Source organism: Tarenaya hassleriana, unplaced genomic scaffold (assembly GCF_000463585.1).
Source record: "Tarenaya hassleriana unplaced genomic scaffold, ASM46358v1 Cleome5, whole genome shotgun sequence".
In the NCBI taxonomy this organism is placed as follows: Eukaryota; Viridiplantae; Streptophyta; class Magnoliopsida; order Brassicales; family Cleomaceae; genus Tarenaya; species Tarenaya hassleriana.
In genome coordinates this window covers 2953798-2967151 of record NW_010967707.1, presented here as the reverse complement: position 1 = coordinate 2967151, position 13354 = coordinate 2953798, and the positions used below count along the sequence as shown (strand labels likewise).

The following is a 13354-nucleotide window of genomic DNA, read 5'->3' as shown; positions in this document are numbered from 1 at the left end:
TATGTATATAGTTATATATATATATATATATATATATATATATATATATATACATATACATACACACACATATACACATATATGTATATATATGTATATATGTGATGTTAACACCTTTCAAGCAACTATGTATATGTTTCTTGAGACACACGCAACATTGAATTGATAATCTTTGACATGACCAACGAAGTGTTGTCGTCCAACATCCCACGAGCATGACAACACCCCCGCCCCCTTATTATATGATTTTTTTATATGCATTTGATTCTCATCCATTTAAGCTGATCGTGTATATATATATATATAGGTGTATATATATATATATATAGGTTGATGGTTTGTGTCTGATGGTAAAGTTTTACTAACACAGTCTTGTTTGTTTATATATATATGTGCATAGAATGATGAAATTAAAATATACAAAGTTACAATGACCTCACACATTATTTATAATAATACCTTATACTTACAACGACTAAATTAGCTTTTTACAGATTTACGACATATATCTACAGAGGTAATGCAAAGGCTATAAAAGATGCTTGCGTGTTGACACCGAGGGGATTCGATAAGGAAGCATCATCTCTATATATATATATATAAGTGTATGTGTGTTTATTTCGATCGTTACAAAGTGGCCACACTAGAATATATTCAAGATGGACCGACGATTGCATCTTCCATATTCCATTGGCCGTGGCGTTAATTTATTCAATTATGATATTTGTTTTCTCTCTTTTGGAGGGAAAGGCTTCGTGGGTATACAATACATGAACATAAACCCAAAAAAAAAAAAAAGAATCGATATCCTAGGCATGCAGTTTCGGCATATGGCATAAAGGGTTACTTCTCAATTCCTATGAATATTCCTCTCCTTCCACGTCAGCTCTCCTATCATAATCTTCGAATTATTAAAGGATTTTTTATATAAAAAAAAATCATAAACACCATCCATTTTCCATGCGTACAATTTTATATTCGATAAATAACCTTATAGTAAAAACTAATAAAACTTCAAATCCACGTAAATAAAACCGAGGCGGTCGATATCCCATTCTATTTATTTCAATTTTCAATTGGGTAAATAAATATGGATTTGGATTATCCAACCCTATTTAGTGTTTATCACACTCGAGATCCCATCATTCAACGTTATACAAAATTAATAAAAATAAAAAGAGGACCATAACGGTTATATTTTGCGTGTGGTTTAAATTTCCGTTAGGTGCGATTCGGTCTTGTCCAACGTTATCCAAAGAATGAGAAAATGCTGCTCTCTCCTTCGCCTTGTCCAACTCTTCCCTCTCATCCTCCCCATTTCCTTCCTTCTTCTTCAGACCCGCCTTACGAAATCCTCCGCTGCCACGCATCCCTCTTGCTTCTCCGCAAGTGCAAAACCCTTCAATCTCTTCGGCAAATCCATGCCCAGATGATCAAAACTGGTCTTCACAACACGAATTACGGTCTGAGCAAGCTTATCGAGTTCTGCGTTCTTTCTCGGTTCTCCGATGGTCTTCCTTATGCTGTTTCGATCTTCGAAACGATTCAGGAGCCGAATCTGCTGATTTGGAACACCATGATTCGTGGGCATTCGTTGAGTTCGTCTTCGATTTCGGCTCTGCAGTGGTATGTTCGCATGATCTCGCTGGGCTTGGTTCCTAATTCCTACACTTTTCCTTTTGTTTTGAAATCCTGTGCGAAATCGGGGGCTATAAGGGAAGGAAAACAGGTCCATGGACATGTTCTGAAACATGGACTTGATTTAGATTTGTATGTTCACACTTCTTTGATATCCATGTATGCTCAGAATGGGGAATTGGAAGACGCACATATGGTGTTCGATAATAGTCCTCATAGAGATGCGGTTTCGTTCACGGCTATCATCACAGGGTACGCGTCCAAGGGTTGTATTGAGAATGCACGTAAGTTGTTCGATGAAATCCCTGTTAGAGATGTGGTTTCATGGAATGCAATGATCTCAGGTTATGTCGAAACCAGCAGATATAATGAGGCCTTGGAGTTGTTTAAGGAGATGATTGAGGTGAGTGTTACACCGGATGAGAGTACGATGGTTAGTGTACTTTCTGCTTGTGCTAAATCTGGTGATATCAATTTATGCCGTTGGGTACATTCATGGATCTGTGATCATCATCATGGGTTCAGTTTAAACCTTCAGCTTGTTAATGCACTCATTGATATGTACTCGAAATGCGGTGATATTCAGACAGCCCGTGATCTGTTCGAGGGTTTGTCTCAAAGAGATGTGATTTCATGGAACATCATGATTGGTGGGTACACCCGAATGAATGTCTACAAAGAATCTCTGTTGTTGTTTCAAGAAATGTTGAGATCAGGTGAAAGCCCGAATGATGTGACGATGCTGAGTATCCTTCCGGCTTGTGCCCACCTCGGAGCCACGGATATCGGGAAATGGGTTCATGTTTATATAGACAAGAAGCTGAAGAATATTAAAAACCCCTCTCTCCGGACAAGCCTCATCGACATGTATGCCAAATGTGGAAATATCGAAGCTGCAAAGCAAGTATTCGGGAGCACCGGGAATAGAAGCTTGGCATCTTGGAATGCCATGATATCTGGGTTTGCAATGCACGGACGGGCTGATGCAGCATTTGATCTTTTCTCGAGAATGAAGGAGAACGGGATTGAACCGGATGACATCACGTTTGTGGGCCTGTTGTCAGCTTGTAGCCATGCCGGTTTGCTAGAGCTAGGCCACCGGATTTTCAAATCAATGACTCAAGAGTACAGAATATCTCCCAAGTTGGAGCACTATGGATGCGTTATAGACCTTTTAGGACGATCGGGGAAGTTCAAAGAAGCAGAAGAAGTTATCGAGGGTATGGGAATGGAACCCGATGGAGCGATATGGGGCTCCCTCCTCAAAGCTTGCAGGATTCACGGGAACATTGAAATGGGCGAATCCATCGCAGAAAATCTCTTCAAGGTTGAACCCGAAAACCCTGGAGCTTACATCCTTCTTTCAAACATATACGCAAGTGCTGGGAGATGGAACGATGTAGCCAGAATACGGTCACAGCTTAACGATAAGGGTATGAAGAAAATTCCCGGTTGCAGCTCTATAGAAATAGAATCCGTGGTTCACGAATTTCTCATAGGGGATCAACTCCATCCGAGGCACGAAGAAATCTACAAAATGCTAGACGAAATCGACACGTTACTGGAGAAATCAGGGTTTGTTCCAGATAAAACCGAAGTGTTGCAAGAGATGGACGAAGAATGGAAAGAAGGGGCGTTGCGGCATCACAGCGAGAAGCTCGCGATTGCGTTCGGGCTGATCAGCACGAAACCGGGGACGAAACTGACGATAGTGAAGAATCTAAGGGTATGCAGAAACTGCCACGAGGCTACTAAACTCATATCGAAGATATTCGGCCGGGAGATTATTGCCAGAGATCGGAATCGGTTCCACCATTTCAGAGATGGTGTTTGTTCGTGCAATGACTACTGGTGAAAGAAGAGGCAGAACGCTGAGGACTGACCGGAGATTTGGTCTCCAATGGTTTTAGTAATTTGTTGTTCTTCGGCCAAACTTACATGTTGATGCTCCTGCCACTGCAATTTAACATAAAGTAATTAATGATTGTAAAAAAATATGATTAAACCAGTCCTGGTTTTGTTAAATCGAACCAAAAAAAGCCGGTTAGGTTCGATATATATTTTTAAATAAAGTAGCACACATTTGACAAAGCGGAAAAAAATCATGAATATATATATATATATATATGTTTATTTTTTAATTTGTATTTTTATTAAATTTTTTCCTAACGTAAACGATAAGGTCCGAAAATAGGTGACGATTATCCTCTTAAAAAGAGTAGATATATATTATTCGGTATATTCGATGTTTTTATTTATCAAATTAAAATTTTATCTATTTTTTTTTTGTACTTTCCTGAACGAATTAATGGGTTTTTTAAAAATATTTTTCCTTTTAAAAAATATAAATGTATATCTCGTAGACTTGCTTTTGTTTCTGTTTGGTAATCCGTTTGTAATGGCTAGGGACAAGGTGAGAGGGCTTTAAAAGGGACCAAAACAGAAGCACGCAGGTAAACTGTTCGACGAAATTCCCGACAGAAACTAAACACTATAAGGACTAAGGAGATGATACCGAAGCCGATTCGAACTTTGGGAATCGGTGTAGCTTTCGTTCTCGGTGGATTAGCCATCGGTAACATTGTTTCCGCTTCTGCAATCGGAGCTTTCCGTTTCGCCATTGAAGAGAAACGGGTAATGGGCAATGCTCTGTATACATGCATGTTCGCGTTGTTGGTGTTTCTTAAGTATTAGGGGATGATAATTCGGAAACTCGATTGTTTATTTTATTTTGGATCATGGAAATGAATGTCGAGGAGGATTTGGAAATCTTCTATTAGGGTTTAGTAAAGTGAATCTTTGTTAATTCTATTGAATGCAAGTTGTCTGTTCCTTTGATTGTTTGGTCTTAAAATCCTCGTTGAAGAGGACCGAGTAATGGGCAATGCTATACATACATGTTTGCATATGTGTATCCGTGTTTGTGCTTACAATTATTAGGGGACGACCATATTCTAATACTCGGGCCCTTTATTTCCTGTTGATCATGGAAATGAAGGTAAGGGTGAAATCTTCTTTTGGGTTTTAAAAAATGTAGATTTTAGTTACTTTCACAAATGCAAATGGGGCGTGTTATTGGTTAATTGATTTTAGTAAAGCAAAAGCTATTTGAAACTTTAGGAATTAGTCAAGAACCGGATATAGAGTTATGTTTCTCTGTCTTTGAATACCAGATTAATCGTTCTCTTGGTGTTATGAGCATTTCTCGTTGGACCTATCTTCATGTTTGATCATCATAGGCTTTGCCCTTTATTGTACTTCCGCATATCTCTCTTGCAAATATGTTTTTCTATATATATATATATATATGATCGACCGTAAATGTAAGAAAGAACATTGTTTTGGTTATTGTTCTTGTTGTGTATGAAATGGGCTTGATATGTGACTTTAGAAGATGCTTTCCTTATTTAATATTTCCTCATTTGGTGTTTTTTTTTGTTTGTAGAAGAAGAAGGCATTGGCTTGTCGAGCTTGTGCTGGAAAAGGGTTCTATATTTGCAAATTGTGTAAAGGAAATACAACGATAAAGTGGTCGCCGTTGTATGATCCGGTTTGTATCAATCCATGCCTTTGCCCCACTTGTGATGGTCACAGGTTTGTTGATCACCCTTCTTCTTCCTTCGTTTCGTTTCATCTATTTTTCTGCATAGAGAAAAGCTTCATAGTATTTCATGAAACCCAAAATTCGGGTATTCGGCCGAAATGAGATCGACCACGGGTTAGTAGGAATGGGAATTCCGAACTGTGAGCTTGAGTTTGGGTTTTCCGGTGATTAAGCGAAAAGATATTAGTTTGATTAAAAACACCAAGATATGATATTACAGGCCAAAATAAATCATATTATTTAGATTTATTTTTTAATTTGACAGGTCAAAGAAATTAAAGCATGTGAAAATATAGATTAGATGAATTTGGATGGACCCATCATTTAGTATCTTAATAATTGCCCCCGCATGTAACATTTTTGTTTTTAAAAGAAAAAGCAAAAAAAAAAACATTTTCTGAATCTTTGGGGAAAGGGATTTTGGCCATCAGATTTCTCGTATATCCTCTCCGGGCTTTTCTCCGGCCTTTCTTCCGAATCGCCGACCAGGAAATGCGCCTCCGACCGGCGACGAACACGTAGCGAAACCCGAAATCTTTGTTTCTGGGTTCGGTCTTCCCTGCGATTCCGAGACGAAAGAAGAAAAGAGAGACAATGGTGGATGAGAAAAGCTCGGATTCAAGCTTCGGAAATGGAGAAGAGGATTTGGGTGATGTGGTATTGAACGTGTACGATCTCACTCCTATCAACAATTACACCTACTTATTCGGGTTGGGGATTTTTCATTCTGGCATCGAAGGTTAGGCCTTTCTCCTTGCCGCTGCTTTCCGTCAATTTTGTTGCGGAAATCCTCGATCTTGTTCGATTTCGGCATTTGGGTTTGATTTCCTAGGGGGGGAGGGAAGAGGGTGTGAGCACGAGGGGCGAGACAACGAGAGGGTGATCTTGAGACATTAGGACTAGAGGGTTTCGAAAGGGCGAGGAGGCGTTTTTGGTTCGCCCTCATCTCGTCTTACCACGCACTCCTCTGACCAGATACATCTCACCTCATCGGGCGCCTCACCCTCTCCCCTCGCTAGTGTGTGTTCTCCGGGTACCCGACCCTACCGACAGTGATCGGAATTATGCTACGTGATGACAACAGTCACATATTGATTATCGTAGTTGTCATTGTCATTGTCCTAAGCAGCGTTTTTGTTCCCCCAACTATCTCGCAGGATACAAAGGTGTTTGAACTGTATTGGGAAGGGATATTGTTGATACAACGTAAAATCTTCACCTTCATTGTGATTTGGTAGACATTTTAGGTCTCTCATGAAAATGGCTCCTTGGAAGCTTATGTTCATATGAACCAACGAGGAAGCAAGCTTGTTGGGTTTCTATCTTTTACTCTCAAATGTTTTCATTGGGACTCTTGTCTTGTCTGAAACTGTGATTTTCTTAGCCTTGTATTCATATATTTTTTTATTATATATATATTTGATGTGCTTTTGTAATTGAAACTGTTGATGCGGTTTTTCAGTGTTTGGGTTTTGAGAGACATGTTCCAAATTTAAACTGGATTTTTTTAAAAAAAATTATGAGTCGATTATACAAAAAACGAACTAATCCGAATATGATATAAACATTGAATCGATACGATATTTTAAAATGAATTCGAATTGAATATGAAAATAACAGAAAACAAACAAACAGCTTACAAATAAAAAATCGAATTTAAACTAGCAAAAATGACTGATAAACGATTATAGTTATTTCGCGAACTCGGATAGCTCGGTGTTCTGTTTTATTATGGAACCGGTATCAAGGCCCAAATTTATCCCCAGGCCCAATGGGCCATGGCAAAGTAATTCCAGTACAATGAGCCACTAGAACGATTAGGCCCAAAACGATATCAGTCAAGGGGCCATGGCCCATGACAGTGTGGAGCCCAGTGGATAACTTGAAGATGAACCGACGAGTATAGAATTTGAAAATAAAGATTACACCCCTAACAGAATATTTAGAATATTATCAGATATTATTGAATATTGCCATGTATTATAAAATACTAATATTTTTTTTTTATGTTTTGTCTAATGAATTAATAAAATATATATCATCTCATCACATATTATATAACATTATTTTTTAGTTTATTATATGTCCTTAGTTTTTAGGTTTATCCAAATAAACAATTCCTTTTTTTTTTTTGCTAAATTTAATTAATTATCTATCGTTGTGGGTTATTGTTTTCTTTCAAATGTATTAAAGATCTTTAATTGAAAGCAAAATAAACCAAACCCGAACCCGGATTATTTTTCTCGTTTATTTTCAATATATTTTTCTCATCCAATAATTCATTATAGAAATAACAAAACCGAAAGAAACCTCCTATTCGACTGTTCGATACAAATATAACTGATCGAATGTAAAATATATCGTTTTATTTTTAATTCAATATAAACTAAGATGTAGAAATTTCAAAGATTTTGTTACTCATTTTTATTATATAGAGTGTAAATATATAATATTTAGATAAATTCTTTATATTTATGGTTTTTCGAAATCAGAACCGAATCCCACCGGTTTATTCATTCACTGTTCAAAATTTTAAAAAATGAATAAAAGACGAAGAAAAAAACAAAGACAAATTCATGCATGAATATATAGCTTCTTTCTTCCATATAAATATATTAATTGTTTAAAACTTCTACATAATATGAATGCATAAATTTCAAAAATATTATTAGATTTTCATTTAAATGAAAACGATATTGAAATGTATTAAAAATTCTGCATGACTTTTAGAATAATATTTGTAACTTTTTCTTTCATGTTAATATATAAAATTTTAGATATTTTGATAGAAATATATCCACTTTTTATAAATTTATATAAATATGTAGGTTTTAAAATGTTATCATCTTTCACCGAACCAATAATATTAAATTACCATTAAAATAATTATATTTTAAAAAATAAAGAAATTAAATAATTATTTGCAATCTTTAAAAAATAACGAAATTATTTGAATGTCTTTATTTACATCATTATTTACATTAAAGAAAGAAAATCGAGGGGGGGGGGAAAACTCTTTGTTCCGAAGATTTTGAATATAAAAGCCTACCGTATTTTACCTAATTTTAAATGGGATTTTCCATTTCTTTATAGTTTTAAAAAAAATGGAATTAGCCAAAGCAAGTTGGCCACATCGTTTCACGCCTTTATATAAATACCACTCTCTCCCTTCCTATCCTGCGTCTTTGTCTGCGAGGAGCTTTGTCTCATCTTCTTCGCCTCTCCTCTTCGTCGGAGGCCCGAAACTAGGGTTTCCTTCAGGACCCTCTCTACAATCTCTGAAGTCCCAACTCACGTGTTCCTGTACCCTTCTTGAACTTCTCCGGTAATCGTAATTTCTTAGTTTCTGTTCCGTTTCTTTGCGGGTTGTTGAGGGGTTTTGCTGGATCTATTGTCGGTGGATTTCGACGCTAGGTTGCTCGGTTTGTGGTCTCGATTAGGGTTTCTCCCTCACGGGTTTTTACTGTCCTGGTACGACATGCTCTGTTCATGACTTTTCGATCGCTTTAGCAGTGTTCTTGTTTTGTGATGCTGTTCTTGATCAGAATAGGAATTTGGGAACTTAGGTTTGCCATTTTACAGAATTTGCGAAGAGAGCGATATATTCTATTCTATTCATGACTGTAGTCTGATGGAAGCTGTGACTTTCCCAGCTTTTTGTTATGCAGCTCTATTGGCAATCTGGGTCAACTTTAGAATTCTGGATCCTATTTTGAATCTTCTTTGATTTTGGAGGGTTGCTAGTTTTACGGATTTCGTTTTGAAATTGAATTGCTTATGAAGAATCTTGATCCTATTCACTTGCGTCCTTAGGGCTGAGGCAAGTGACTCACAATCTTCACCCGCTATTGAAGATGCCAAAAGAGAGGAGAGATCGGTCGGTATCTCGTGATAGGTATAGAGGGTCTCCATTGCGATGTGACTCTAGCCATACTCTGCAGGCCTCTTCGAAACTGAGCGAGGAGAACGTCAAGGAATGGGAAGATGCTCGGTGCCCTGTCTGCATGGAACATCCTCACAACGCTGTTCTTCTCATATGTTCTTCCTACGAAAAAAGGTTGTCGACCCTTCATGTGTGACACGAGCTACAGGCATTCTAACTGTTTGGACCAGTTCCGCAAATCTTTCAAAGAGACACCAATCTCATCAACACCCCAAGAAGGGGAAAGCAATCCGATAACTACGATACCAGATGTAGCTCCTGAATCAACTGCTGTGAATCCGAGGGAAGGTGGGAGTGAAGGAGGGGCTGTAATAACTGATAGAAGTTCTAGTGAGGACCTGGAGAATGCCAAGCCGAAGCTTACATGCCCGCTATGCCGTGGGGAGATAAAGGAGTGGGTTGTAGTCGAGGCTGCAAGATGTTTCATGAACTCAAAGAGAAGGAGCTGTTCTTGTGAGACGTGTGATTTCAGCGGCACCTATTCTGATCTGAGACGGCATGCTAGGTTTCAGCACCCGACGGCACGACCCTCAGAGGCTAATCCAGAGAGGCAGCGTAGATGGAGGAGATTAGAACGGCAGAGAGATTTGGGTGACCTGCTAAGCACTCTTCGATCTTCTTTCGGCGGAGGAGAAAGGGATGATGATGGCGATGGTGAAGGTGATGATGATGATGATGATGATGATGATGATGGAATTCTGTCATTTGATGACGGTGGGTGGCTCACGGTGTTTTTCCTCATCCGGGTGTTTAGACCCGGGTCGAGTAGTAGCCCACGACGGAGTAGTAGCTGGTCAGGCACATCAAGAGCTCGGTCGCAGTTAGGCACAAGAAGACGCTCTACCCGGCTTTGGGGAGAAAGCTACGAGGGAGAGAATGGACCATCGGCTAGAGACAACGGGAACAACCCGCCTTCTGATGACGAGTCTGGTTCTAGGACACGACGTGTAAGAAGAAGAACATTCATCGACGAGGATGAACCCTGATGGAGCCCCAAAGCTCACGATATAGATCATCGATCTTCGTTATCTTCTTGGTCGGGGATCTCCATTTATGAAACGATATAGTGTAAAAGTTCACTTCTAAGTGAATCTCTGTATTTCCTAAACTCATGTTTAGTTTCGCAGAAGCATCTCTGTTTTTTATTTTTACATATTATTTTCCATTTTGATTCGTTTGTGCCCCAAATCCACATTTTATCAGTTTTTTTAAGCGAGTTAAAAAATAATTAATTTTAATGTTAATCAAAATAGTTAATTTTAATTGGATTCATTTAGTTTATGAACCAAGGGAATTGGTTCGTGATAAAAAAAATTATACTTGCTTGTGTGCGTGAATGTGTATATGCATATGCATATACATATGTGTGTATATGTTATAAATATGTAACATACCGTGAATATACATGGATACCATCCAAATTTATCGCGTAAAATATACAAAATACCTTTTTTTTACTAAAACTATTTCTACACCTTTTGATATAATCATGTGAACAGAATAATTATATAATCATATGGTGATCATATTGATCACAATGTTAACTTTGTGATGATTTAACCAAGTGATTAGTGTGATAAAACAATTGTGACAATAAGAATTTAGTGTAATCACCATAAATTTAACGTTATAACCGATGTCATTTTATATAGTTATTTTGATTACGATGATATTTGGAGAATGGTATGTTTAGAGGTAATTTTAGCGAAAAGATATTAGTTTGATTAAAAACACCAAGATATGATATTACAGGCCAAAATAAATCATATTATTTAGATTTATTTTTTAATTTGACAGGTCAAAGAAATTAAAGCATGTGAAAATATAGATTAGATGAATTTGGATGGACCCATCATTTAGTATCTTAATAATTGCCCCCGCATGTAACATTTTTGTTTTTAAAAGAAAAAGCAAAAAAAAAAACATTTTCTGAATCTTTGGGGAAAGGGATTTTGGCCATCAGATTTCTCGTATATCCTCTCCGGGCTTTTCTCCGGCCTTTCTTCCGAATCGCCGACCAGGAAATGCGCCTCCGACCGGCGACGAACACGTAGCGAAACCCGAAATCTTTGTTTCTGGGTTCGGTCTTCCCTGCGATTCCGAGACGAAAGAAGAAAAGAGAGACAATGGTGGATGAGAAAAGCTCGGATTCAAGCTTCGGAAATGGAGAAGAGGATTTGGGTGATGTGGTATTGAACGTGTACGATCTCACTCCTATCAACAATTACACCTACTTATTCGGGTTGGGGATTTTTCATTCTGGCATCGAAGGTTAGGCCTTTCTCCTTGCCGCTGCTTTCCGTCAATTTTGTTGCGGAAATCCTCGATCTTGTTCGATTTCGGCATTTGGGTTTGATTTCCTAGGGTTTGTCCTCACCTGGGTTTGCTGCGTGTTGTGGTTGTTTGATACGGGGAATCTGGAAAGTTTCTAGATCTCCTAATTTCTCTGTTCGTATGCATCTCTCTTGTTGTAGAGAATGATGTTACGAAGCTGCTCTTGGTGATCTACGGAATCATAGCATTTCATTTTTTTTCTTCCTCCTTCAAGCATTGTGAAATTTTCTCGCTTAGATCATCAGGAGAAGGAACTGGATTGTTGATCTTCAGATATTACAACCAACGGGCTTTGGTTTAGTTTGGTGATACCTTGAAACTTGTCGATTCTATATGAAGGAACTCGGTTTCTGATTTGAATCTTGAGAAACTTAAGAGATTTATATCAGCTTTTGCATATATCTATGCGATGGCTGAATTCCGGGTTCCTGCTAAATCCTTCATGTATCAAAGTGTTTTTAAGCTCCTGTTCTTCGTATTGATAAGTCATTTGTCCGAGGATTTAGTTTACAAATCAATCTTGTTGTTCTTGGTTTGTTCCAGTAATCTCCAAATCTTCAGGTTTGAAATGCTATTCCTAAAACTGAGGATAGGCGAAGGGATTATCGATTCTAAAGTCGGATACTTCAAAGTATTTTTTGGTGTATCTTTTGTCATATTTTTCTTTTGTTGTTTTTGATTTCTCAAAGAGTGCTACAAGTAAATCCCTGAAACAGAAAATTACTACCGGTGGTACATGTTTGATCATATTCGATTCGTTTGTTCTTCCTTCATGGTTCATATTTTTTGGGAGGCGGCAACAAATGCTAACTTGTATCCCACTGGTTATCACAGTTCATGGGAAAGAATACGGCTTTGGAGCACACGAATTCCCTGTCAGTGGAGTGTTTGAAGTAGATCCGAGAAGCTGCCCCGGTTTCATCTACCGATGTTCCGTCTCGCTTGGACGGACAAAGATGTCTCCTTCAGAATTCCGGGTGTTCATTGAAACTACGGCGTCCGAATATCATGGAGATACTTATCACCTCATAACCAAAAACTGCAACCATTTCACAGATGATATCGCCTGGAGATTGACGGGCAAGCACGTCCCGGGTTGGGTCAACCGTCTTGCTCGGCTAGGTAAGAGATCCTTATCCTCAACACGAAAAATCTGTTTTTTGTTATTAGATTAGCGACGTAAGATGAGATTTTCCTAAGGGGTAATTTTCCGTCGTTTTGTATTCTCAGGTGCATTATGCAGCTGCCTTCTCCCGGAAAGCCTTCAAGTAACTACGGTGAAACAACTTCCGGAGTACCATGAGGTCGCAGGTAAAATCGTTGTTTCCATATCCGGTAACTCCAGGCTGCATTTCACTTCATCAAAAACTCTAATCTCTTTATCGTTTCTGTTGTCGGGAAATCTGTTGCAGAAGAAGGAAGTGAATCTCATTCAACTGCCACACCTCAAGACTTCGAGGAAATCTCCGACGGAGATCAGGAGAAGCAGCTCCTCTCACCGGTGGACGTGGCAGGGGAAGTATCATTCATCAGGGAAACCTATAAATGAGAAAACCCGAAATCACATATCCTTTTCTCGGGCGCCCGATTCGTAGTGATCTATCTTATTTCTGTCGTTGTGGATTTTTGGACATAGCATGAAGGTTTGATGCTATTGAAGCTTGGTCGGAAGAATCTGCGGGTCTCAAGGTCAGACGGAAAGCAAAATTGTATCGTGAAGAAGCGTTCAGAGAGATTGTGTATTCTTTAGTGTTCAAAGGGAAATGGATATATTATTATTACATGGTTTGTTGTATTTTTGTTATTACATGGTTTGTTGTACTGTTCCATTTTAG

General features: G+C 38.3%; 3 protein-coding genes and 1 pseudogene across 4 annotated transcripts; all 4 read left to right on the top strand.

Moving 5' to 3' along the window:
* Positions 1-1236: 1236 nt before the first annotated feature.
* LOC104826538 (pentatricopeptide repeat-containing protein At1g08070, chloroplastic) lies at positions 1237-3728 on the top strand. Its single transcript, XM_010559289.1, has one exon. The coding sequence runs from the start codon at positions 1268-1270 to the stop codon at positions 3491-3493; it is 2226 nt and encodes a 741-aa protein (XP_010557591.1). The 5' UTR covers positions 1237-1267; the 3' UTR covers positions 3494-3728.
* A 235-nt stretch (positions 3729-3963) lies between these two features.
* LOC104826537 lies at positions 3964-6652 on the top strand. Of its 2 annotated transcripts, none has more exons than XM_010559287.2 (3): positions 3964-4272; positions 5087-5232; positions 6400-6652. In XM_010559287.2, the coding sequence occupies exons 1-3, from the start codon at positions 4147-4149 to the stop codon at positions 6440-6442; spliced, it is 315 nt and encodes a 104-aa protein (XP_010557589.1). In that variant the 5' UTR covers positions 3964-4146; the 3' UTR covers positions 6443-6652. The 2 variants fall into 2 exon arrangements, with proteins under 2 accessions (XP_010557589.1, XP_010557588.1); XM_010559286.2 differs by having other exon boundaries at positions 3982-4272; positions 5084-5232.
* A 1762-nt stretch (positions 6653-8414) lies between these two features.
* Positions 8415-10358, top strand: LOC104826536 (annotated as a pseudogene).
* Positions 10359-11089: 731 nt separating this feature from the next.
* On the top strand, positions 11090-13348 carry LOC104826535 (deSI-like protein At4g17486). Its single transcript, XM_010559285.2, has 4 exons — positions 11090-11456; positions 12354-12641; positions 12750-12830; positions 12932-13348. The coding sequence occupies exons 1-4, from the start codon at positions 11312-11314 to the stop codon at positions 13066-13068; spliced, it is 651 nt and encodes a 216-aa protein (XP_010557587.1). The 5' UTR covers positions 11090-11311; the 3' UTR covers positions 13069-13348.
* Positions 13349-13354: the final 6 nt, after the last annotated feature.